The sequence below is a fragment of the Pavona decussata genome, unplaced genomic scaffold (assembly GCF_977016875.1).
Source record: "Pavona decussata unplaced genomic scaffold, jaPavDecu1.1 SCAFFOLD_110, whole genome shotgun sequence".
NCBI classification, from domain to species: Eukaryota; Metazoa; Cnidaria; class Anthozoa; order Scleractinia; family Agariciidae; genus Pavona; species Pavona decussata.
Genome location: NW_028145524.1, coordinates 410466 through 438164, shown reverse-complemented (window position 1 = coordinate 438164; position 27699 = coordinate 410466). Strand labels below are relative to the sequence as shown.

Below are 27699 nucleotides of genomic sequence, written 5' to 3'. Positions count from 1 at the left end.
TCAATTTTCACCTCATCGAGAAGTCCTCAAAATGTCAATTTTTCAAAAAGCCATAAACCCTCCAAAGTTCTACAAAAGTTTACATAGATCCCATTGATAGAAAGTAGGTGAGTTATGCTCTTATTCAAAACCGACCTCGTTTTGTAGCGTTGAGTACTGTTGCAACACAAGCGTATTGAACTTGGCTAATTTTGAGTAAGATTTTTGCATAATTAATGAGGCAAAACCCGTAATTTCGTTTTCTCCAAAATTCTCGAAAACTATAAATTTCCAGAACATTCAAATAATATTTTCGAAGATAGTTCCCCAAAAGTAAACTTCAGGCAAATTATCAGGAGTTTCGATTTTTCAAGCTTGGCCAGCGATTCTCGAAAGTTACAGTCAGGCACTCTTAATTTGCCGTCTTTGTCGATTTTTGCGCTCCTTTAATTGATCGCCATAAAATAAATGTTTTGTGTTATGCTGCAAATTTTACCTCTGAGTAAAAAGGTATTCTTGAAAGATCAGCTTCAACAAATCAAACATCTACAGTCCATTGCGGTGACTGTGTACTGTGCGTTTACTACACAGAGGTTTCAAGTTATGTGTATCCGAATTTCAACAAACATAAAGTGGCGGATCGACGGATGTGGTCAAAAATAAGCCCGTTTCGGCGGGTTTACATACTCCTATTCACCCCCCCCCCCTCCTAGAACCTATCACAAACGCCCTTTCTGCTTAGATATCTAGGTCGAATTCCCGCTTGAGCAGTTCCTTGTGTGATTGTTGTAGTTTATCGATGGTTTCCTCTGGAACCTTGATGTACTGGGATGTTATGTAGGGGAACCTGGGCTTCAAACATTTCTGTAGGTCTGGATGGTAATATCGTTTTCCCTCTTTGTTTGTGGGCACTTTGTTGTTCCAGTCGCCGTCTTTCGGAAAGTACCACCTTTCTTTGTGCTCCAGTACCAGATCAAAAGGGACATGCCGTTGCCGGTGGCAGAAGTCTACGTTGCATGTCTTACATTTCTTGGCTTCTTCTGGAAGAAGGCGCACCACGAAAGGGTTGTCATTGTGGTGTATATCGGTGTACTGGCCTTGACTGCTTTGCTTTTGAACTTCTGTTGGCGTGGTTTGTTGTCTGGAGGGGCGATATTTAGTTTTGTTTCTGCCTCCCTTTTTCCCGGCTCTTTGCTTGTCGACATTGGCTTCCGCCAGAGCTGTTTTTGTACACCTTGGCCCTGATTTCTTCGTAACGTGGTTCAAGTGCTTTTCAAGAAACCCTTTCAACTGAGCGACAGCAATAGAATGCTTACAAATACTATCAAATTTGTAACTTGGGCAAGTGCAAGATACGAAATTTGTGTTCACTGTACATTGTACTCTACCGTTCTTAGCGTGTACTGCAGCGACTTCGACTTTGTTGCTAGTAGAATGAAGGGTTGGCTGCTCCTGGATGGCAAGAGGGTGGTTTACTAAAAGCAGTGCGTTGTCCGCAACATGCTTTGCTGTAACCGATTTGTATCCCATATTTTGCTCCAGAAATTTGGCAACATCCACGGAGAACTCGGAGAATTCTTTCTCTGGTAGTTGGGTTGGTATGTTGGGCTCACCAATGCGTTTCCCCTCAAGTGCTTCCTCCACTGATATTTTGTTCATGTCCGCGACATATTTCTCCCTTTCTTCAGGTGACCAATGAAACCAGGTGTCAGTTGAGACCGCAAGTTGTGAAACAAACTCGGAAAGTTCGTACTCTTCACTTATTCCAGCAATGGCCAAACGTAATTCATCCTGCTGCTTTCGGTGAATTTCTTCAAACACTGAAGTGGTAAACTCAAGTTTGGTCAGGCCTCGGTCTTTCACATTCTCACTTGAAACAATATCCTTCTTCAAACTGGACATCACGTGGTTCATGGATTCTGATGGGTTGGTGTATGAGCGGACTGGTTTGCCGTCGGGACCGTCTTTTAGCCCAGCACGGCGTCGAACCTTTGCAACCATGTTGTTCTTCATCATCTCGTAGTTTGATTCTAGATATTTCCAGAACTTGCTTTCATATGGGTCATCCTTGCCAAGCACGTTTCTTTCCTCCCTGTCAAGCTCTTCTTTTGAGGCTTCCAGTCGTCTTTTCAGGTCTTTTTTGTCCTCTGCATCCAGAATTCCCTCCTTCTTTCCCTTCACTCCAAACACCTTGTTGATAAAGGTACTCTGTTGTTTTGTGGTGCAGATACCCAGTGTCCTTAATTTCTCTTTGCAGTTACCCTCAAAGTGTTTGAAGCAGCGTAGGTGTTTTGCTTTAGGCATATCTGCACTCCAAGCTTGGATCAGTGCTTCTTCTCCGTCAGTCATGAAACCCCTTGCCTGATTCAGATGTTTGATCTTTGCTGCGCACACTGACGAGTGAATCCGGTAATTTTCTAATGTTTTACGATGATGCAACATCGTAGGCCCTAAAAAAATGGGACTTTCACCGGTCCTCTTGGATTTAAGAAAGAGGTGTTTGTACACGATGGGAGTAACTTCGAAGGGCCCCATGTTGAACGTTGGATCAATGGACAGGGGAAAGCTCATCTTTTCAGAAGTTGTGAAGCGAGAGATATCGGAACACATAACCTCCGTTCCCAAGACCCATGTGTCATATGGGACATCAGAATGATGGAGTACCGGAGAAATTTCATTATGTCTGGCATAAACTAACAGGTCGTTAACTGGATCTTCAGTACTGTTTCTGGTAAACTTCACATTGGTCACTTGCCTCTTTCCTCTGGGTATCAGACTGGGATTGGTAGCGTGTGTAGGACCTCCACTAGCTGACATAACACTGCGATACACCTTTGCAACACTACTGCTATCCGTCAGTCCCTCATGGATTTTCTCTAGGGTGCTCTTTGCTGTTGGATGAAAAGCGCGTAACTGGCCTTCTTTTCGGTTTCCGTGAGGTTGAACTTCGATGTCCACGGTGTCTTCTCCTGAGGAAATATGGTATTGTAACAGACAAGCATCATTTACAATCTTCCCACTCTTCGATGTCAAAAGAAATATTGAACGAACAAGAGTTGGTGATGCCTTGTTTCTTTTACAATTAATCGTCAAGTGGTATTGATTGTCGTCATGTAAAGTTTCTTTCTTCCTGGTGATAATTTCCAAACTGGTGTCGTTCTGGTTTACTTCACAAGCCACTGTCCAAACACCGCATCGTAACACACCGTTGTAAACTCCATTTCGGTCAGCTTTGATATCCTCCCAGTTACTCAGCTTGCTAATGTCGATAAGGAAGGACATGTTTTGGCGTACTCCCAAGGGCTGTCTATCGCACATTTTCACATGAGGGGCTTGTCGTAACAATACATCAACTGCTTGTTTCGGCTGGTAGCGTTCTTTTCTCCCCAACTCAAATATTGGCTTGTCTCGCTGGTTGTTGAGGTAGTTCACTTGTGGGGATGGCCCTTCTAGAGTAAACGAAAAAATGGCGTGTCAACCTTAAACGAAATAAAGCGTTTAACTTTGTAACAACTTGTAGTATATTTTGTTTCCAGACTGTTACCTTGGTTTGCATAACTAGGCCATGCAAATCTTATCTGATCTGAAACCAATATTTATATATATTTTTTTACATTGCGGGTGAGTGCCTGCACATGCAATATATGTAATGTCCTTGCAATGACATGCTTTTGTGGGATGTTCACATACTGTGCGGGTTAAAAAAACTGAAAAAAACGATTCAAAGCCGATTCTGACAATCTCGAAATATCCGTGTTAAAAGTGGGCCTGTTGATACGCTGTCTTTTTAACAGTTGTACCCTATTAAGAAGGGCACTTAAAATTCGCCCTATCAGTGTCCATCTTCTCACCAACTTTCAGTCTTATTTACCTTGAGAATTCTGGAGTGTATATATGTCATACCTTGGGCTTCAAAAGGATTTTGGCAAAGTTCATCGTCACTGGAGTGTCCAGTTGTAGCCGTCGTGTCCTGCAAAAATATTGCGGGTATTTCATAGCTTATACTCTAAGTCGATGTGCGATAATAATCAGGATGGAGTTGTAATTAAAAGGAGGGGAAGAGGCAGAGTGCAAAGTCATCCACCGAGAGAAGGGAGGACAATATATCTCAATTATTTAATTGAAAGTTCAGGGGACAAGATCTAATTTGAAACGTTCAAGCGTTTTTTTTGTTTTGTTTTGTTTTGTTTTTTGTTTCGTAAACTGTATGGAAAGATAACAAAGAAGGATTTGTAGGTGAGAATGACATGTTTGAAACTATTTAACTTTTATCAGACCTGACCATTTTTCACCATCTTGTCAGGGTGGTTTGTATAAAAGCTAACGATCCGCACTTTATCAAGTCTCGCAAGCAAGCTTTACCAGTGCTGGGCAGTTAACTGTAATTAAGCCAATTTGCACTCATTTCAGACTCAACCCCTCTTGACCAATATTTCAAACTCCCTTAAAAGTAAAGGCGCAGTTTTCGCTTCACCAAAAAATGCGAATCTTGGTTAAAGCTACGTTACAAAACTTATGACCTGCATGGCACAGAGATATATTATACTTACATCACTGTTGGTAGGAATTCTACTACTGGTTTGCCAAAGCGATCCCTTTACTGCACTGGATTGGGATTTAGGGCTGGTGTCACGGGGCCGCTTCTTTGTAGGAACTTGGTTGTCGACTGTTCTCTGAGAAAGGAAGATCGCGTAAATTTACTTGCGTGTAGCGTGGTTATACTACTTTCGTAAAACAGACAAAGCAAACGGGAAGCTATCCTCTCTGATCGATCCAGTCAACCAAAAATTGTGATGAAATTTGTTATTCCCCTGAAAAGTTTCCCTTCTCTTTACCATAAAAATTTAATGACATTATTAGTTTTTTTTTAAAAAGGTAAATGTCATTCAGTCTTACCTTATCCAGCAAATGACCAGAAGCTCTCAAGGAACCAGCGTCATCTTCTGGGTTGTCATAATCCTTTGTGTGGACTGCATCTACCTTGGGGCAATTTTGACTGGAAGGTGTGCTTTCATTTGTGTCTGACGATGATGACTCAACGGCGGGAAGTATGTCACTGTCTCCCTGATCAAGATGAGTGGCATCTCTTTCTAATCCCCTCCTTGATTCATTTCCAGTAACAACAACTAGCGAAGGAAAACTAACTTCGGAACTTGAACTTTGATCTGTTTGCATGGCCTGTCCAATGGGGCGTTGACTAGTTGTTGCCATGGTAACATCAAGTGGTGAAGATGACTTAGCTCTGGGGGTTACATTTACGTCAGAATGGATAACATCGGAGCCGTCAAGTTTTCCAGTCACAGATGTGCCATTAACCATTGGGCAAGAAGGGTTAAACTCTGGCCATTTCTCTCTTTCATCATATGCGAAATCTCTTCGAGGACGTTTACTTCTGGTTTCGTTGCTAACGTCACGTGAAGTTACCTCGGGCTTGCCATCTTCGAGCAAAGCGCGTTTGTTGGAACCAGAGAATAGCTCGTGGTGATCAGCGGCAGATGAGATGTTATCTCTGTTTATGTGCGCACTTGCGTTGTCTTGAGGTATGACAGGATCTTTTTGCCTCTCTGATTCCGCGAACCTACACAGCAGTAATTGAGAAGATTGACGCTTCTTAAATAATCGTCCTCACTTAAGCTATTAATCAAAGTATTAGCATCAAACGAGTTCTTGATATGTGAAAGAAGCAAATTACAAGTTGTAGTATATGATGCATAATGGTCAGAGAGCCTAACTGAGCAAATGCAAAACGAAAACAACTTTGAATGTACAGGAAAAAAGCACTTTTTTAACACCACAAAAGCAAGCATATTTGTTCAACTTTGAAAAAAGTGTAGCACCGGCTATTCAAAATGCGATATACCTTTGTTATCTGACAAATTAGTGCTTGTGATAATAATACTAACAAAGTGAATAATAATGATAGCAAAAATGATAACGGTAATAAATAATAATGACGAAATGATTATAAGATTAATGATGATGACCATAGCAATAATATAATTATAATGCTAATGATATTGATAATGATAATGATTATGACAACGGGCAGCCTATCTTCAAAGGAGGTTTGTACGTTACGCAAAGAGACTTTTGAAAACAATACAACACAATTCTAAGTCGATATCGATATAAACAACACAGGTAAGATTGTACATTAATCAATATTGTTGTCAAATAAAGAGGGTCACTTACCTTGCCCTAGGTGTAACAACTGCTAGTGACTGACCCGTGTCCGCCTTAACACCTCCGTGGTACAGTCGCTTCCATAGCCAACAGCAGAGAGACATCCAAACTTCCGATGAGTTTTCTTTCCCAACCAATATCAAGCTGTTACCACTTCCGGGTTTCAGGGTAACAGGATGAGTGTCAATCAAGTATGGTTTGCCATTGAGACAACCAATTGTCAGGACGAATGGCTCACTGGTAAATATTGCAGCAAAGCTCCCACGTCCAAGTTCACAGAGTTTCGAATGCAACTTCTGCCTTCCTTCGACAGAAAAAACTCCATCTGCAAACGGCAATTCTTCCGAAAAGTCATAAAAGGACTTGATGATCTTTTTGTCCAGAAGGATGTCATAAGATTCTACGGGATCGTACATTTTACCAAGGTCGCGATACGCATTTATTTTCTCAGGTAAAAGCCATATGATGTCTTCCGTAGTACCAGCTACCTTTGCGAAAACATCACCTTCTGTTCCGATTTCTGTCAGGATGGTGTCCACTATCTTCACAGACAGGAAAGCGCATGCGTTTGTTCCATCATTGATCGGGGCGGATCCCGCCTGCATTGCCTCTTCGTGACCAGCTTCGTGGAGTTGAGTAGCAAGTTTCTGATCAAACTGTTCTAAAGAAGTAGCTTGGCTGATCTTTAATTGAATGGCGTCGAAGACTTTCTCCTCTCTACTTAAGACGGTTGCTGCTTTGTCTAAGGACAATCGACTCTGCCGGTTGAAGTTGACGCATCCCTTATACACCTCCTCTACGGCACACCAGACGGTAGCACGTTCCACTTCATACTTTTCATCTGGTAAGGGATGTTTTCCTCTGCGCAGTAGAGAACTGATGAATCTTTTAAGTTCATCTTGACAGCCGATGTTTCCTTCTGAACGAAGCTCGAGTAAATAGGGACATTTCAGGCTAGGGTTAATCAATGAAAAGAACACCATTCCTAGGGCCCATACATCTGCTAGTATTAAATCGGAAATACTTGCGTGTGAAATCCGAAGGTCCTCGACAAGAATTTCAGGGGCCATGTACATTACCGTTCCCCGATCTACGTTCCTCGTGTTCGAGGCAAGAACGCTTTGCGTTTGCATTAGCAGCGAGCGGCTCTCTCCAAAGTCCGTGAGCTTGCACGCTATAGGCCGCGACTGAAACTGCAAGGCGGTTTCCTGTGCGTCGGATAATGTATTGTAGTGACGATTGCACACTAGTATGTTGGCTGGTTTTAAGTCTCTATGGGCAATTCCTTTTGCGTGGAGATACGCTAGTCCCTGTACCATTTCCACTGCCGCATGATTAATTACATCGTGGAATCCTTCGCAGTTGAAATCGTTAATTTGCAGCAAGAAATCAGAAAGCGAGCTGACACGCAAATCGTCGACGCCAAACAGCTTGAAGTCAAAATAAACATATTCAAGCATTATCGCGAGCGGCTGATGGCACACTCCAAGCAGTTTCACAATGTTGGGGTGTAGAAGTTCATTGAGAAGAGCTACTTCTTTGAAGAAAAGTTTCTTCTCACCCTGGTCAAGGACATGCAACATTTTCTTGACAACCACTGTCTTGACATTTTCTTCTGTTCCATAGTCTGTCGTGTACACGTCGCCAAAAGCACCTTGACCAAGTCGCTTTTTAACTTGTAAAGCGTTGCAATCGAACACTCTTATGTTTGCAATACTTTCCGCAGAGGATTGTTGCTTTTTTAAGAACTGGGGAAGCTTGAAATTCCGAAAAAACGCCATTCTCAACGCAGACATGCATTAGAGAGCGATAATGTAATTTTCCCGGTAATTTTCCCGGGAAAATCAAATTCTTGTAGCACGTGGTGAATAAATTTGCGAGTCACGCACAGTTGACCTTTGCGCCTTTATATGATAGGGACGCTCACCTCGTTGTAATTTGCTCATATTTGAAAAGTAGAATATAAGTGACGACAAAATATACTAAAAGCGTCACTTAAAAGTATATTTCTATACTGTTGGAATGTAATTGCGTTACACAATTTGACACGTGCGACTGAGATATTAAGTAACTGTCAAGTTTGTCGCGCTCTCAGATGACATTTTAATTTATGCAAAAATTGACCACAGGGTCTTCGTTTTAGACCAGTGGGTCTTCGTTTTAGACCACAGGGTCTTCGTTTTAGACCAGTGGGTCTTCGTTTTAGACCAGTGGGTCTTCGTTTTAGACCACAGGGTCTTCGTTTTAGACCACAGGGTCTTCGTTTTAGACCAGTGGGTCTTCGTTTTAGACCAGTGGGTCTTCGTTTTAGACCACAGGGTCTTCGTTTTAGACCACAGGGTCTTCGTTTTAGACCAGTGGGTCTTCGTTTTAGACCACAGGGTCTTCGGTCTTCGGTCTTCGTTTTTGGGTCTTCGTTTTCGACACATCCCATTCACATATTGCGGATCAAGTTTCTCAATCACCTCGTGCTTTGCTCGTTCTTGTACTGTTCGTAATTCCCATCGTTTTAATCAAGTTTTGTCGTCCTTTTCTTCGCTAACCGGATCAGAGGAATATTTGTAAGTTTACTTTATGCAATGATTTTGTATTATTTTCGTTAGTTTCTTAGAATTATTGTCATTCATTTATTTCAGTCGAACCATTGTTATCAGTTGATTGTACAAGTTTCAAATATCGTCTACAACTCAATGCGTTTGGAATACCTCAGCTCTTGATTCTTAAGTAAGCATTAAATGGAACTTTAAAACGTCAACGGTTTGGTTTGGTGCTTACATTAGTTCGAAAATAAGAAATGGCTGAAGCTTCGAGCGAGGAGTCAACCCGTTCAACTCGTGAAAGGCGACCCAATGTTACCCTAGACAACGATGGAATTCAACACGAGAAATCGCTTCAATTCAAGAACAAGAAGTGCAACAAAGGCAAGCATTACCAGACAAATCAAGGAACTGACGGAATGCTTTACAAACCGCGAAAACGTCGTTGAAGTTCGGAAAAAGGCACAGAAATTCGAAGAAACCGTCACAAATTTCCGAGACGTCCACAACGCTTATCACGCCACCCTCGAAGACGATTTCGAAATTCAAGACCCGCAAGAGTATTTCGAATGCGAGAATCAACGGATCGTCAACTTTCATCGGACCCTCGACGAGTGGTTCTCAAAGGCGGAAAGCAAACCTCTCAAAGGGGCGGATAGTGAAATAAACCCGTATGACTCGGTCAGCAATACTGGCTCCAGATCCCGTACACGCACATCGCGTGCCAAATCGTCGCATGCAAGTCTGCGCTCATCGAAAACCGGATTATCAGCCAATAGTCCTAGAACAATTGTCGCAGCGAAAAGAGCATCGTTAGCTGCCGAAGCGGCCTCTCTGCGCTAGCAACAAAATTTGCAGAAAGAAGAGTTGAGGCTAAAACAGCAGCAAGAGGAGGCCAGATTACGCCTCGAACAACGCAAACAACAACTCCAGCTCCAAACAGAAATTGCTAAGATGGAGGCTGAAGAGCAAGTGTATGCCGTGGCTGAACAAGGAGATCATTACGTTCGACAGCCATCCCCCGTTCAGACACAGGACCTTTCATCATTCTCGTCTCCTCCTCAGCTACGCCCATCAGCATTTGGCGCCTTAGACCAATTCTCCGAAAACGTACAAGCTACTCAAGGCTTCATCAAGGTTCCACAAGAGCCAAGGAGATCTGAAGAACCCGAACCAACTCCAGCGGTAATCAATGGACCTGGTAGCAAGCTAAACATCCTTTCATCCCAAGGAACTCCATGGTCACCCGTTATTCTGCCAAAACCAGAGCTCAGTGGTTGTCGCTCAGATCATGATGGTGTTAAACAAGAGCGAAGTTCATCTCCGACTACTTCAGACATGGGGGAGAAATTCGTGCGAGATATGATCGACATCCAGCGACAGCAACAACGACACAACGAGCAGCTTATGCACATGCAGCAATATCGCGACCAGCAGCTGCAACAGCTACTGGGACAGCATCAACAACTGTCTTTAACACTGACGCTGCCTCATGCTGAGGTACAGACGTTCAATGGAGACCCTGTTAACTACTGCAATTTTATACGTTCTTTCGAAAATCTTATCGAAGCTAAGACCAAAAGCAGCAGCACAAAACTGTACTACCTCGTGCAGTACACGTCTGGTGATGTTCAAGAGCTCATGCAAAGCTGTTTGTCGATGCAACCGGATGAGGGCTATCAAGAAGCACGCAGGCTTCTAAAGACAAGATATGGCCAGAGCTACAAAATCGCCTCAGCCTATGTTACTAAGGTTACAAACGGACCACCGATTAAACATGAAGACGGGCAAGCGCTCCAGAAGTTTTCTGTCCTTCTCACAAGTTGCAAGAATACTCTAAAAGAGATCGGCTACCTTAATAAAATCGAGAATCCGGACAGCCTGCAGCGAGTTATAGAAAGGCTCCCCTTTCAACTGAGGCAAAGATGGCGCGATATTGCTGATGACATTACAAACAACAAGCACAGAGAAATTACGTTTGAGGACATTGCGGGTTTTGTTGAGTCAAAGGCCAGAGCCTTAAATCACCCGGTATTCGGAACCATCAACACCGAACAAAGAAACCAAGGAAAGATTCCCAACAACCGCAGACCCCGACGCGGTGACAACTTTGCGACTATGGGAGGTGATCCCGTCAGTGAGAACAGTGAAGAACAACGTGATTCAACAAAGGCTACGTCTAAGTGCCATTTATGCAAGGGCGACCACTGGTTGACCCGCTGTCGTCAATTCAAGAAGCAGTCCGTGGAACAGAGGCTAGCATTCGTAAGCAAGAAAGGACTCTGTGAGAACTGCTTCCAACCTGGCCATACGGTGAGATCCTGTCCGAAGAACAGTTATTGCAAAATCCCTACTTGCCGTACGAAGCACTCGACCTTTCTGCATCCAAAGTCACCAGATCGCAACGATGGGGACCTCCCTTCTAACGAAGGTCCAATTAACGAACGCGACGGAAGAGCGACTGGAATCAACAACGGCAACGCACTGAATGGTTATGTCGGTGGCGATAGTCAATGTGCTCTAACTGGGGCCGGTGTCTCAACGATTGGTCTCCCCATCGTACCTGTCAAGGTCAGGGCCAGAAGTGCAGACCCCCCGGTATTAACCTACGCGTTCTTGGATAGCGGATCAAACACAACATTCTGCAGTCATCAACTCATGGAGATGTTAACTGTCGATGGTGAACAAACCACCCTTTCATTGTCAACCTTGGGGAAGCAGAATAGCGTGACGGAGTGCAGAGTTTTCAGGCTGGAAGTACTCGACTTAGACGAACAAAACTTCGTCGAGCTCCCGACTGTCTTCTCGACCCCGCAACTACCAGTCAGTTAAGACAGCATCCCACAACAAGGCGACGTAAGCAAGTATCCTCACCTCAAAGACATTCAGCTGCCCAAAATCGACGCCCCCATTGGCCTTCTGATCGGAAATGATGTCCCGAATGCTTTAGAACCTAAACAAGTGATAGGAAGTAAGGACAAAGGCCCGTATGCAGTGAAAACAATCTTCGGATGGACGCTCAATGGACCTCTGGACCGGAAGGGAAATTCATGTCGCACTGCGAACTTCATCAAAGCCGACGACGAACTCAGCTAACAGTTCGCAAGGTTCTGCAACCAAGAGTTCAGTGACGCAGCGTACAACAAGGACGCAGGGTGGTCCAAAGAAGACTTACATGCGATTGGCATCATGGAGCAGTCTGTCAAGCTGAAGGCGGGTCATTACGAAGTAGCATTACCCTGGAGGCACACTCCGCCTAACCTTCCGAACAACCGACCGTAAGCAGAACACCGCCTGAAGCTGTTACGAAGAAGGCTGCTTAAGAACCAAGAGCTTCATTCGAAGTACTCTGCGTTCATCGATGACTTGCTGAAGAATGGTCACGCCCGCAGGGTGACAAGGGATCGGCTGGACAATCCCGTCGGCGCAGTGTGGTACCTACCCCACCATCCTGTCCTTAATGTGAACAAGCCAGGCAAGGTCCGTGTCGTTTTCGACTGCGCAGCAAAACATCACGGAACATCACTCAACGACCAACTTTTCCAGGGACCTGACCTAACAAACAACCTGGTTGGTGTCCTGACGCGCTTCCGACAGGAGCCTATCGCCCTTATGGCCGACGTGGAGTCAATGTTTCATCAGGTACGTGTCAGTCCCGATGACTGTGACGCTCTACGGTTTCTCTGGTGGCCAAACAATGATTTGAACAGCGAGCCAGAAGAATATCAGATGATGGTGCATCTCTTTGGCGCTACATCATCACCAAGCTGCGCTAACTTTGGTCTTCGGCGAACTGCAGAAGACAATCAGCAAGAATTTAGCAAGGAGGCAGTTGATAGCGTCAAAGACAACTTCTATGTAGACGACTGCCTCAAGTCAGTCCCATCCGAAACCAAGGGCATTGGGTTGGTAAACGAGCTCCGCACACTACTCTCGAAGGGAGGGTTCCGCTTGACAAAATGGATCTCTAACTCCCGAAAGGTCATCGATTCTATTCCATCGTCGGAAAAAGCAGGATCCGTGAAAGGTCTTCTCCTTGATCAACTGCCAATTGAGCGAGCTCTGGGAGTCAGATGGGATGTGGAGTCTGATACCTTTGGCTTCAAGATAAGTGTAAAGGACAGGCCTGCAACCAGACGAGGAATTCTCTCTGTGGTCAGCTCGGTCTATGACCCACTAGGGTTTGCAGCTCCATTTACCCTTTCGGCGAAAGCATTGCTTCAAGACCTTTGTCGCAAGAATCTCGGATGGGATGACCCCATATCGGACGAGGACCTCAATCGCTGGAGAAATTGGCTCGACGAACTCCCCAGGCTTGAAGACCTTAAGATCAACCGCTGTTTCAAGCCATTCAACTTCGGAGAAGTCGCCTCCAGCCAGCTACACCACTTTGCAGATGCTTCCCAGCATGCATACGGTGCTGTAACCTATCTCCACCTAACCAACAGCAAAGGTGACGTCCACTGCTCCTTCATCATTGGCAAGTCACGGTTATCTCCACTAAAGCAGTTGACTATCCCTCGCCTAGAACTCTCAGCAGCTGTAGTAGCAACGCGATTGGATAGAATGGTCATGAAGGAAATTGGCATGCCAGTCGATCAGTCTATCTTCTGGACGGACAGCACCTGTGTTTTGGGCTACATCGCCAATGATGACAAGCGGTTTCACACCTTTGTGGCAAATCGTCTTGCTGCCATACACGAAGCCACTTCACCTAGTCAGTGGAAACACGTCGGCACTAAACAAAACCCAGCCGATGATGCCTCGCGTGGCCTCTCGGCTGAAGCCTTGCTGAAGAACAAACGTTGGATACAAGGACCAGACTTCCTTTGGAAATCAGAAGATGCATGGCCAAGCCAGCAGTATTCAGTATCAAGGGTTGCAGAGAGCGACCCAGAAGTCAAGAGAGAACCACAAGTGTTCTCTGCCAACGCCGAAGCAGGATCGACCCTTGGTCAACTCTTCGGATGCTTTTCCCAATGGCACCGCCTAAAGAAATTCCTCGCTTGGATGCTGCGCTATCGGGCTAACCTAAGGAAGGCTGTTGCTTGTCGCAACTCAGGTCTCATTCTCCTCAACAAGGCAGCAAGAATAGAGCCAATCACTGTAGAGGAAATGAACAAGGCTGAAAGAGAAATCCTGATACATGTACAGAAAGAGAGCTTCCGGGAAGAGATCGCCACTCTAAAAATCGCAAGATTGAAAGTCGAAAGGGAAGGCGCGGCCAAACCCAATAAAGCTCAAGTCAAGAAATCGAGTAGAATCTTCAAGCTCGACCCACAGTTGACAGACGGTCTTCTACGTGTAGGAGGACGACTCCAAAAAGCCCCCCTTCAGCTGGACGCAAAGCACCCAATAATTCTTCCGGCCTCACACCATGTTGTTCGTCTGATTATCAGCTTCTACCATTATATTTCTGGACACTCTGGCACGGAACATGTGCTCTCCATGATCAGAGAAAGATTCTGGATCGTGAAGGCAAGAGCTGCAGTAAAAAGGGCTCTCCACGACTGTTTCAGCTGCAGAAAGCGACAAGCACCAGTAGGAGAGCAGAAGATGGCAAACCTGCCACAGGACAGGATCACTCCAGACAAGCCCCCATTCACCTATGTCGGGGTTGACTGCTTTGGGCCCTTTTTGGTTCGCCGCGGGAGGAGCCAGGCCAAGAGATATGGCGTGGTTTTCACCTGTCTGACCGTACGCGCGATCCACATCGAGGTGGTCCACAGCTTGGACACAGACTCCTTCGTAAACTGCATGCGTCGTTTCATCGCCAGACGGGGACAGCCAGAACAGATAAGATCAGATAATGGAGGAAACTTTGTGCGGGGCGAAAGGGAGCTGCGAGACGCCATCGACGGATGGAACCAGGAAACCATCGCGGAATTCCTTTTGCAAAAAAATGTTCAATGGATTTTCAACCCTCCAGCAGGCTCTCACCACGGTGGTGTATGGGAGCGCTGCATTCGCACCATTCGAAAGGTGATGAGTGCCCTATTAAAGCAGCAGGTCCTAGACGATGAAGGGCTTGCCACTCTTATGTGCGAGGTCGAATCCATAGTCAATGGGAGGCCCTTAACAAAGGTGTCCGACGATCCAAGAGACCTTGAGGCCCTTACACCAAATCACCTTCTTCTGTTACGGTCTGGTACTACACTGCCGCCCGGCATTTTCAGTAAGGAAGACGTCTATTCCCGTCGGAGGTGGCGACAAGTTCAATATCTATCAGATGTGTTCTGGCGTCGGTGGCTAAAGGAATATCTTCCCAGACTGCAAGAAAGGCAGAAGTGGACCAGATCGGCAGCCAACTTCGAGGTTGGAGACGTTGTCCTCGTAGTAGACGAAAACTCTCCAAGGAATTCGTGGCCCCTTGGACGTATTCAGGAAGTTAGACCCAACACTTGTAAGAAGAGTCCTGTTGAAGACGAAAACGTCAGTCCTGGAACGCCCCATCGACAAGATCGTTCTGCTAGAGGCGCCTAGGCTCCACGAGAGCAGCTGAGAACCACGGACCTTGTCGGTGTCTCTTCCCTAGAAGTTTGTTTATGACGTCAAAGGGAACAATATTCTCCTGATTTGAACGAACTGACATTAACTAATTGACATTTTTAGATCTTAATTGATTAAGAACGATTTTCAAGTTTATTCGTTTGAATCAATCAATTTCAGTTTAAATGCTTTAATGCCGCATTTAGGGGCCGGAATGTAAGATTCAAACTTCCTATTTGTCAATTGATTACCTTTTCCCACGCGCGACTATCACATAATTCTATTTACGCGCGCGTGACATTATGTTACACAATAACACATTCACATATTGCGGATCAAGTTTCTCAATCACCTCGTGCTTTGCTCGTTCTTGTACTGTTCGTAATTCCCATCGTTTTAATCAAGTTTTGTCGTCCTTTTCTTCGCTAACCGGATCAGAGGAATATTTGTAAGTTTACTTTATGCAATGATTTTGTATTATTTTCGTTAGTTTCTTAGAATTATTGTCATTCATTTATTTCAGTCGAACCATTGTTATCAGTTGATTGTACAAGTTTCAAATATCGTCTACAACTCAATGCGTTTGGAATACCTCAGCTCTTGATTCTTAAGTAAGCATTAAATGGAACTTTAAAACGTCAACGGTTTGGTTTGGTGACTACTGACGTCGGGATGAGAAAGATCGCTTGTGATATGCTTTGAACACTGAAATATTGAATTATCTGTCAACGATGATGTCCTACAAATTTGGAGCTTCTCTTGTGTTCGGACTCTTGGTGGCTACAACGTTTCTTCGGGTGGCTTATTATTACGAGTCTGGAAGTCTAACCGCTCATTTAGGTAAGACAGCAACGCTTGTTTATAATTCAGTGGTGAACGCTCGGAAAAGACGCTATTGTTTTTAGGGAACTTAAGCAACGACGCCGGAAACGGAACGAAAACGTTGCTTGAAAATATAAGCTCGCGCCGGTTACTTGCAATACTTCGCTATTATTCCAAATTGTTAAGCTTGCACAATGTGGCCAAAGTATTCGGGAACTAAACTGACATGGATGGCGTTCAAGTAAAGCCAGCGACGCGCTCGGCGATTTTATACGCGATCGGCGTATAAAATCGCCAAGTGTGCTCGTTCCCGCGATTTTCTACTGTCATCGGCTGCGAATCGCCAGTAAAGCCAACCCATCAGGTTGGGCGATTTTATCACATGACTAGTTCAAAACTGCAACATCGATCGGCGGAAAAAATCGCCAAGTGTGTCTGCATCAATCGCAAGCGATTTTCGCTAGCGATCAAATTCGCCGCGATCAGCGTATAAAATCGCCGGGTGTGTCGCTGGAAAGAGAATGATAAATTCACCGTCGTGTGCTCACGTTCTCCACAAAACCTTGAAATGTACTAGAACATATAACGCACGTGCAGAGCGATTGGTGTTTTTGCTTATTAAACCTATTGCTAGGCTATTGTTTTGTGGCGTGCTCGCTGCCGTTGCCGTCGTCGTTGCTTAAGTTTCCTCCTCGTGCGACTTATCAAGTACATGTTCGCTCTTATGTTGTGCGGTTTATTAATTTCGTGGTCGTAAATCGAAATCTGTCGTAAAAGTAATTTGGGTCGCTATCCATTTAACCAAAATTTTCGCTTGGAAATTGGTGTCATGTCAAGTGGGAAAATTAAAAGGCTTTTTACCAACTTCCAATCTCATCGGTACATCAAAACCTTATATGAGCCCGATATTGGATAAGTATATTTTTAAATGTTTTTTCGCCGATTACACAGTGATTACAGACATGGTACTTGGCCAATATTTTCACTGAATTATAAGATGTTAAAATTTAATATTCAAAGCTAACAAAAGTTGACTTCTGTAGCCGCTAAATGAGCCAGCACTCACTACAAGATCATTTTATTACTGGAGTCACCATAAGTACAAGGGAAAGGATGATCAGAACATGCGGAATGCGCTAGTGCGCTTGCAAATTACGATCGGTTTTCGAGCTTGAAAACAATGCAAAAAAGTAACTTTATTTTCTCGGTGAAAGAGCTGGTTGTTCATAAAAAATAGTGTTTTAGTATATGCGTTAATTGGGGTAGCGAATGCAAGGTACATCCGCCTGTTTTTAAGTTTTGATTACTGGTCCTACAAGAATGGCAATAGAATGGCAATGGTAATATGTCATTAGAATGATCTTCCTTACCCGTTAGAATTTTTTTTCTTTAAAAAGAAGGGGGAAAGTAAACTGAAGAATCTGCTTGAAAGAACAGTGCCACCCCCGGGTATCATGGACGGAAATAAGAAAACATAGATACAGTATATATTGACCAGAGCCTATAGCAACGACAACGCCAGTGTTCCTGTAGATTCTCTCCGCCATGAATTTGCTCATACGCCTCTTGCGGGTGAATGCTTTAGACACTTTTTTTACACGCGATGGTGCTTTTTCTTCATGGCATGGATGACAACATTTATTCGCAAGTTAACAGCATACTGTGTCTAAAATAAGTTATTCAGGATTAAGGGAGATAGGATAGGGTAGGATAACTTTATTTATACAATGAACTGTGTAAAACTCGCGTTCTGATTGGTCTAGAGGAGTGTGTGATTAGAGTATAGACGCACGATTGACGTCATCGAGTGGTGTGACCGGCGCACGTGATCAGAGTCTAGAGTCCAGCCTGGTCAACAACGTTTTGCAAACTGTTTTTGCGAGTAGCTGAAGGGCAAATTTTCGCAGGAAAGGAAAACTGCCCAATTAAAAATTGGACAAAGACCGTTGAGAGTGATCTCAACCAGGACAAAAAAGCTAGAACTTTGTTGTGACGTGAAAAGGAAGCAATTATTTGTCGAAATATGTCGCCCATAGATTGAATCATCTAATCAGAATTGCTAAAAAGAATTATTATTGTAAAAAATTCAGTCAAGGACAAAATAATATAAAATCGACGTGGAATACTATTAATGAATTACTTGGTAATAGAAAATCATATAACTCTCTTCCCAGTTCTTTTCTGAACAATGAAAATGATGAAATCAGTGATCCTAATTTGATTGCAAATAAATTTAATGAATTCTTTGTAAATGTTGGGCCTAATCTAGCTATGAAATTTGATGACGGTTCGGATGAATTTTACAAATTTCTAAAGGGAAATTATTGTGACTCCATGTTTTTACATGACACTACATGTGCTGAAGTAAACAAAGAAATTGATAAAATGGCAAACAAATCAAGTTGTGGTATTGATGACATAAACAGCAAAGTAGTTAAACATGTCGCCCCTTACATATCTCTACCCCTGTCTCACATTTTTAATCTTACTTTTTCAACTGGTAAAGTCCCAGATGAATTGAAAGTAGCTTTGGTAACACCGGTGTATAAATCATCTGATAAAAATGTATTTTCAAATTACAGACCAATCTCTGTTCTCCCCTGTTTTTCGAAAATACTAGAAAAACTGATGTACAAAAGATTAATGAACTATGTAGATAGAAATAAAATTTTATTTGACCATCAATATGGATTTCGAAGTAAAAGCACTACTGATTATGCAATAATTGAACTTGTTGATAAAATAACACAAGGGATAGAAAATAACCAGTTCACTGTTGGTATATTTCTTGATTTATCAAAGGCGTTTGACACAGTAAATCACGATATTCTTCTAAAGAAGCTCTCTTTCTATGGTATACGCGGAAATTGTCTTGCGTGGATAAAAGATTACCTTACCAACAGAAAACAAATTGTTAAATATAATCAAATCAGATCAACAGAAATGGCAATTACGTGTGGGGTCCCACAAGGATCTATTCTTGGACCATTACTTTTCCTAATTTATATTAATGACCTAAACAATTCTACCAAAAATTTATCTACTATATTATTTGCAGATGATACTAATCTGTTTTGCTCAGGTAAAGACATAAATGAACTCGAGTGTAATATAAATGCGGAATTAGTTTATGTTCAAGAATGGTTAACACTAAATCAACTTACACTCAACATAAAAAAATCCAATTACATAATATTTAGAACAGCAAAGAAACAGTTAAAAAAATCACTGACTCTTAAGCTTGATTATAAGGAGATCCAGAGAGTAGATAAAACTAAATTCTTAGGAATTATATAATTGACCAGCACTTAACATGGAAGAATCATATTGATTATATCACTAAGAAGATAATAAAAGCCACCGGTATGCTATGTAGGATTCGCTTCTATGTCAGTCAAGTACTCTTGAAAATATTATACAATAGTTTGATTTACCCTTACCTGCATTACGGAAATACCGTTTGGGCAAATAATTACCCCACAAGGCTAATGAAATTGTCCAAATTACAAAAAAAAGCACTACGTATCATAACATTCTCTCCATATACCGCACCATCTCTTCCTCTTTTTATAAAGATGGGTCTCTTAAATATTTACCAAATTAATGACCTACTAATCGGATCTTTCAGTTTTAGTCTTATCAGTAAATCGTTACCCACCTATTTCAGTGACCTCTGCATTGAAAACACGCAAGTCCATGATTATAATACCAGGAGTTCAAAACATCTACATAAGTGTTTTAACCGAACTAACTATGGAAAATACTCTTTAAGAAGTAAGATAGTTGATACATGGAACAAAACTCCTCTAGAAATAAAACGATCTCTTTCTATACATGTTTTCAAAAAGAAAATGAAGCAATTCCTTCTCTTTCAATGATTATGATATAGGCGTTAACTTACATAATTTTACTTGCACCTTTTATTATTACTGTTATTTGTACACCAAACCTGATATCCTGATTAATTTAGCTTAAAAATGTAATTTGAATCAAAGGGGGACTACTTTGTAAAAGCCCGTAAGGGTTTCTTTAGTCTTCCTCCCGACTTCAATGTAAATTGCACTATGTACTTCTTATGTTACTTATAATTATGGGAAATAAACATTCATTCATTCATTCATTCATAGAAATCCGGTAATGGCGAGTAATCGATTACAAATCGCAGTGACGCGACTTACGTGCTGTAATATTTTGGGGTCAGGATTTCCTTCTGGAATAAATGTTAGTTTTGAAAATATTGTTACTGAAATTCTTTCAGATTATACTCTAATTTAGAAGATCACAATTGCATGTGTGTAGTAGTTAACAAATAGATTCCATTCTGCCGTGCGTCTGTACTTTGATAACGCACAGATGACGTCAAAACGTGGTGAGAACAAAGAACTACGCTACGAGCCGCAGGCGAGTAGCGTGACTGATGTTCTCACGACGTTTTGACGTCCTCTGTGCGTTATCAGAGTACAGAACCACAGCAAGATGGAATCTATTTGTTTTATACAATAACCAAGACATTTCAACACATTTCGTAAGCAAGCATCGCGTTGACTTTCAGAATTTCAGAATTTCAGTAACAATATTTTCAAAACTAACCTTTATTCCAGAAGGAAATCCTGACCCCAAAATATTACAGCACGTAAGTCGCGTCACTGCGATTTGTAATCGATTACTCGCCATTACCGGATTTCTATGGGCGACATATTTCGACAAATAATTGCTTCCTTTTCACGTCACAACAAAGTTCTAGCTTTTTTGTCCTGGTTGAGATCACTCTCAACGGTCTTTGTCCAATTTTTAATTGGGCAGTTTTCCTTTCCTGCGAAAATTTGCCCTTCAGCTACTCGCAAAAACAGTTTGCAAAACGTTGTTGACCAGGCTGGACTCTAGACTCTGATCACGTGCGCCGGTCACACCACTCGATGACGTCAATCGTGCGTCTATACTCTAATCACACACTCCTCTAGACCAATCAGAACGCGAGTTTTACACAGTTCATTGTATAATGTAAAACTGAGTTTGCTGGAAAGTTTTTGACTCAGCTCAGTCAACGCGATGCTTGCTTACGAAATGTGTTGAAATGTCTTGGTTATTGTATACAACAAATAGATTCCATTTTGCCGTGGGTCTGTACTCTGATAACGCACAGAGGACGTCAAAACGTGGTGAGAACATCAGTCACGCTACTCGCCTGCGGCTCGTAGCGTAGTTCTTTGTTCTCACCACGTTTTGACGTCATCTGTGCGTTATCAGAGTACAGACGCACGGCAAAATGGAATCTATTTGTTAATTTTACACGGTTTTTCCATCAGCTACTTAGATTATCATTATCAACTAACTATCTATCTACCTAACTAGGATTATAAAAGTTAAAAAATAATAAACCAAAGCTAAACAATAAATGCTGTTTTTCTTGGAGGCCGTGTTTAAAAATCTTACTTATAACTGTGGCGTTTCAATTTAGTCTTAAAATCATTCAAGGAAGTTGCTTGCCGTAATTCTATTGGCAAACTGTTCCACAACTGAGCTCCACTGTATGAGAAACTTTTCTTTAAATAATCAGTGCGCGGTTGTGGAAGAGTTAGCGTGTTTTCAGTATTCCTTAAATGATAAGAATTCAAATTATCGCGAAAAACAAAGTTTGATCTTAAATATTCAGGTGTCATCCCATTTAAAGTTTTATACATCATAATTGATTTTTTGTCCAATCTTTGATGACAGAGTTTTCGCCACCCTAGTGCCCGGAACAAATCATCCAAGTTGCTATCATATCCAGCGGACATCAAAATGCGGGCTGCGCGATTTTGAAGCTTTTGAAGCTTATCAGACAGGCCTTTGTTACAATTTCCCCACACCTCATTACAATAATCAAAGTGAGGTTGAAGAAAGCTATGATAAACATTGAACATTGATTAAAATATTAAATGGCATTAGATGTCTTATGCGCTTAATTGCACCAATAGCGGAAGCAATCTTTTTAGAGAAATTTTCAATATGACACTCTCAATTTAAAGTTTGGTCGATGTAGACCCCAAGAGATTTGACTGATGCTACCTGTTCCACAGCCATGTTATTTATAGTTAGAGAGGGTCTCTCTGAAATATTCGATAACTTCTGCCTAGATGCAATTAGCATAAACTCCGTTTTTGTTAGATTTAAAGTAAGCTTGTTGGCTGATAACCAAGTGTACACTTCAGCTTAGATCATAATTACATCACAGATTTGAGTTCGATTATCTAAGTAAGAAGTAAACCATTTAAGACTAGTCCGTCGTATTCCGTAATATTGCAATTTACGTAATAAAATTTCGTGATCAACTGTATCAAAGGCCTTTTTAAGGTCTAAAAAGACAACAGCGTTGACAAAACCACGATCAATATTCAAATCCCAGCTATCAGTAGCCTCAAGTAGTGCCCTAACCGTGGAGTGTAGAGAGCGGAAACCACTTTTTTTTGATTGATGACGCGTAAGGAGGCTATTCTTAGTTAGATATTAATATATCTGGTCGTAAATTATGCGTTCAAAAACTTTGGCCGCCACTGGAATTACTGATATTGGTCGGTAATTTGTCGGCTCAGTACGCCTCAGAGAGTTTTTATACAGTGGAGCAGATTCAGTTCCATTCATTAGGGAAGATACCGGTTATCAAGGATTGATTGAATATTACGGTGAGAGATTCAGCGAGTAACACACAGAGGACACACACACACACACAGGCAGAAAGCCAGAAATCTACTCTCTAGGGAAACGCTTGAGTGAAGAAAGTATTAGGTGAGTAATGCATTAGCATCACTAGGCAAGAACTTTCCATACATTTTCCTGTATTTTTTTTCCCGCGAGCTATTTTTAGAGCAGTTCACGGCTGGTTCGCTAACAAACAAATGTATGGAAAGTTCAAAACACGACTGGACGCTTTCTGGAACAGCTACATCCGTCCAATTTTGTTCTTAAAATCCTTTTCCTAGTGCCAAAAGTTTCCAATTCATGAATTTTTCAGAAGCGATGTTTTATGAAAATTATTTGACGTCGGATTTCCATACAAACACTGTTATTTCGAGCTCGTCAAAATGGCGTCGAAAACCGTGATAAGGCCTATTATGACTTGGGACTGAATATTAATCAATAAAAATATTTAAGCATCGTTTAGGAAGATCGTTATATTGAGGTAAGGCCTTCATCATTTGTGCTGTTTGATGGGTACTAGGTTTTCAAAGTAATTAACCCTTGTTTTGCTAAATCAGGGTATTTGTTGTGCCAATCAAAGGCCTTTAAGAGTAATTGTAAGGTAAGAATCAGAGTATTTCTAAAGAATTAAACTGATTTACCTTTAACAATTTATTTTCACTGACCAAATACAGAATAAGGGTTTCTTGTCAACAATTTGGTTTGTTTATGGCACTGATGAATTATGCTCAAAATTCCATTTTGCATGGAGTGTTTGTGACAAAAATTCAACAAACCGTGATAAGCCAAATTTTTCTCAACTGATTTTGATAATTGGGTCACTAAAGTAAATAATGGTTTAGGTACGGGTGTTATGCAGGAAGGCAGGTAGATACATTGATTTTTTGAAAAATGGCAATTTTAAGTTGTAATTTTGACATTAATTTTGGCCAAACTCTAGCCCCAGGCTCCTCTCTGTCCAATACCTTGAGGACAAAGTTACATGCATGAAATAAAAGCTCTAGTATAGTAATATTCATAGACAAATTTATTTGGCAGCACAATTTACCAGTTGGATTTTATGGCACTTTCAAAATGACCCCTGAAAGGATGGATTTTTTGTGATCAAAGGGCAAAAAATGAGACCCCCCCTGAAACTCCAAAACTTAAAGTCAGAAAAGTGAGCCAAATTGGCTCTTGAAATATCTCATGGCAACCAATTTCTGTGCCAAGTTTCAGCCGAATCGGTTGACCACATGTTTTGGCCCCTGGAACACTTGTGGCTGTTTGATAAAATGACGTCAGTACAATATTTTGATGTATTCTCACTCGTGGTCACTCTTGTGTACTTTTAGACACGATCTAGATTCACCCGGCAAATATGTGAAGCACTCGTCTTTGAAAGTCGGGTAGCGTTGGTCTAAAAAGAGGGTCTCAGCTTGTTATGTACGGGCCTGATCCAGACGGCAGTTTTAATTTGGTGCGGCAAAGATCGTTGAGTTCGACAGGGTCAGTACCGCATTATGCGACACTGGAGCGGCAGCTGCTTCAGACGCCGCTCCTCTCATGTGCCGAACCTAATGCATAAATTACCCATTGTTTGCCGGCGATTGTGATTGGCTCAAAGCTCCATACCGTGACAAGTCACACATGCAGTTTTAAGGCGGGGGTACACCCGAATTTGAGTGAAATTTGAAGAGGTTTTAAGAATGGATAGACTGATAAAGAAAATGATTTTTGGAACACTAACAGACAATTGATACCCTCGCAAGAGCACCCCAGGTTGCAAGTGGACTAACTTGGTATCTGTCTATTAATTATTAACTACAAATTCTAATTTTAAAACTTCACTAAATCTATTTCTTATTTCTCTTAATTTCACTACTCTTTTGAGAAAAACTATCTCCTCCCAAATATACCTAAAATCACCCAAATTTTACAAAACACCCCAAAACATTGAGTTGTGTAATGAGCATAGGGTTTTTGTATTGCTTGAAACGCGAACGAGATATTTCCGTTGAACCGATTTTAAGCGGCGTGAAAACGGCTTTCAGGTAGTAACCCCACCTTAACCGTAAAGTAAGTACAATCGTGACTGTGGTTTGATTCTCTTGAATCTCGTCTTTAAGCTTTCAATTCGCTAGGCTTTGTGATTTATTTAGAGAGAATTTCTTTGCCATTAATCTGTTTTACCTGCTGTTTTCATCCTGACTCGAAATGTAGAATTTAAAGCTAAAACTATCGGAAAAAGTCATTGACAATCACCGATAAAGTTTAGTTTCTCTTATTGTTTTGTTATTTAACGATAACTAAACCAGATCAGCCACATGTTTGTACAGAATTCCTGACTTTCCGTCTCAGTGAAAATTGTTTACTTCTTTTCTGCAAGGTTTGACGAATTTGGTGTGGCAGAGAGTACGCCGTTTGACTCAGTCGTCGCTCCTAAGTCGCTCCAGAGTCGAACTTAAATCAGAATTAGGTTCGGCACATGACTGGAGCGGTGTCTGCAGCAGACCTAACTCTGCAACCATGGGTTGAAACCATCGAGAATGGCGCCAACTGCTGTCGATAGCTCAGCCACCAGAGAAGAAATTTAAAACAGAGCCGATAAAACATAAGGAAATTAAAGGAGCTGGTTTAAACTTAACAAAATCATCAGCGAGCAAACCCCATGTGAAGATACCAGAAAAGGCGATACAGATCAATAATCTCCAAAAAGAACACGATGACGGTGATAAATAACAGTTGAAAACGGTCAAGGTCTTATCGGTAAAAATGAAATTCTCGAGTAATACCTCAGTTTATATTTAGAATTGTTACTTATTTTCATGCAGCGTGGTCACACGCCATATATTACTAACTTTGCATTCGTAATGAAAACGTTAGATTTTAGTGTGACCAGACTTATGGTCAGAAGGATCCAAAAAAATTGACAACTAATGAATTAAAACGACTTTGCGACTTAAAATTTGCGTGTGATGTTTACTGTTGTTCTTGATTTGATGGTTTGCATGTAACGTCATGGCGTCATGGGGAGTTACCAGCCATTCTTATACAAACTTTGTAAATAGATTTTCTTTTGTTTTGTCTGCCAACATGGCTTCGATGCAAGTCACATATTGATTGAATTATGAGACAACGATGATGTCCTACAGTTTTCCTAGAGCTATTTTGCTTGTGTGTGGGATCTTGATAGCTACAAGTTTTCTTTTGATGGCTTATTATCATGGAATTCTAACCAGTCAGACCAGTCGTTTCAATGGTAAGACAGCAGTGCTTGTTACCAAGTACATGTGCGCTCCTATGTCAGTGAGGTTTATTCATCAGTTCGTGGTCGTAAATCGAAATCTGCTGTAAAAGTGATTTGGGTTGGTGCCACATGGAAAAATTGAAAGGCTTTTTGCCAACTTCCAATTTCATTGGTACATCAAAATCTTACACGATGCACAATAAGATAACAAAATAGAAATGAAATTTTGCGCGGTAACGGTGGAGTAACTCCAAACGTCGATAATTTGTTTGTTGCGGAAAATTTCCGTTTAATCCGCGCGTACCATTTGCAAACATTTTTGCTTAATGGAAATCTCTGTTAAACTTCATATATATCACTGGCAAACTGATAAAGTTTTGGCCCCGTTCAAACGTTGCATTTTACAAGTGCGAATTTAATTCGAGAATTAAATGCATGTGTCAATTAAAATTGACAGTTTCGAATTAAATACGACCTACGCCGAATTTGCGACTGAAAGAGTCGAAGATTCGACTTCGGTAGGTTCGATATTTGATTTGATTTGCTTTGACGTCGCATTTCACATGTGCCAAATATAATGCATAAATTATTTATCTATTATCCACCAAAGTGGAGGTAAATATCCACTACTTTCACCAACACTGGGGTGAATAACTGGCGGACCAAAAAATTACTTTATTTCTGATAATAATTATACCTGTGGGGAAAGTAGAACTGACGTGCGTTACTTCAAATATTGCATAATAAAATATTAACTAGAAAATTATTTGAATGATTGAATGTGAGTCAAAGTATATGAAAGGATACATGTATCAAGTTGATCAAACTCGGCTCGTTGTTTTATTAAAGCGGAACAAGATAAGTGGACAACGCTTTAGCCTTGCGTTTAGTTGACTATACCTCTGCCTAGAAAACAAGATCTAGAAATCAAAGACCCCGAGTCAGCCTCTTACGTCAAGATTCCTAATCAAGAGTTCAAGTTAGGATTTCAGCCAGGGACCCCTGGTTGGTATTACCAGTCAGGATCTCGAGTTAGAATTTTGATTTTGGATTTCGTTTGGAATGTTAAGGCAACTTTTTCAATATCCTTGCCTAAAGGAGTATAGCCTTCTTAGACAGACCGGGGGTAAGCCGGTATTATAAGCGGGTCACAAGTGATAAGGTTTTTTCTGCAGGTTTTCAGGAGGTTTTGACGAATCCTTAGTGTAGTTTACTCTTAGTGGATGGACGTTTCCGGTTGTCACGATTTTCGCTTCTTTGAGCAGAATTTTTGTCTTGGAATGTAAGGCTTGATTTTAAAATGAAATTACTGAATTATGAAAACACGAAATTACAGACATCCCGAATCATCTGCGTCAGAGAGAAACAGGATTAGAATTCCGTTCTCTTGACGTCAACGCAGCTTCTTTGATCTTTCCTTTTGTTGTTCCGCCTACAGGTCTTGCCGCTCCAAAAATAGCCAGCGACACCAAACACAAGATCATCATCATTGGTGCGGGTCCAACGGCTCTAGGTGCTGCTTTTAGACTTTATAACCTTAGTAAAACATTTCGTAACACATCGATCACCATTCTTGAACAACACGGAAAGCCTGGAGGACTAGCTAAATCTGAGAGAGATGACCAAGGCTTTCTCTGGGACATGGGAGGCCACGTGATATTTTCACATTACGAGTATTTTAACTGGATGTTGGACATAGCGGTAAAGGACTGGAATCAGAGACCAAGGGCTGCATATGCATTCATGATGGGGTCTGATGGAAACCGAAGATTTATTCCATAC

The 27699-nt window shown here is 41.7% G+C and overlaps 3 protein-coding genes across 4 annotated transcripts; 2 read left to right on the top strand and 1 right to left on the bottom strand.

The window, feature by feature from the left end:
• Window positions 1-393: 393 nt before the first annotated feature.
• Window positions 394-8591, bottom strand: LOC146470826 (uncharacterized). Its single transcript, XM_085121587.1, has 5 exons — window positions 6172-8591; window positions 4876-5557; window positions 4530-4673; window positions 3883-3949; window positions 394-3428 (listed from the first exon to the last, which is right to left on the bottom strand). Exons 1-5 carry the CDS (start codon window positions 7956-7958, stop codon window positions 718-720), a joined length of 5391 nt encoding a protein of 1796 aa, XP_084977713.1. The 5' UTR covers window positions 7959-8591; the 3' UTR covers window positions 394-717.
• Window positions 8592-8637: 46 nt separating this feature from the next.
• Window positions 8638-11538, top strand: LOC146470825 (uncharacterized). Its single transcript, XM_085121511.1, has 2 exons — window positions 8638-8723; window positions 8799-11538. Exon 2 carries the CDS (start codon window positions 9654-9656, stop codon window positions 11529-11531), a length of 1878 nt encoding a protein of 625 aa, XP_084977637.1. The 5' UTR covers window positions 8638-8723; window positions 8799-9653; the 3' UTR covers window positions 11532-11538.
• A 760-nt stretch (window positions 11539-12298) lies between these two features.
• On the top strand, window positions 12299-27493 carry LOC146470824 (uncharacterized). Of its 2 annotated transcripts, XM_085121509.1 has the most exons (4): window positions 12299-15636; window positions 15712-16028; window positions 25057-25929; window positions 27356-27493. In XM_085121509.1, the coding sequence occupies exon 1, from the start codon at window positions 12312-12314 to the stop codon at window positions 15180-15182; it is 2871 nt and encodes a 956-aa protein (XP_084977635.1). In that variant the 5' UTR covers window positions 12299-12311; the 3' UTR covers window positions 15183-15636; window positions 15712-16028; window positions 25057-25929; window positions 27356-27493. The 2 variants fall into 2 exon arrangements, with proteins under 2 accessions (XP_084977635.1, XP_084977636.1); XM_085121510.1 differs by lacking the exons at window positions 25057-25929; window positions 27356-27493 and adding an exon at window positions 17411-17853.
• Window positions 27494-27699: the final 206 nt, after the last annotated feature.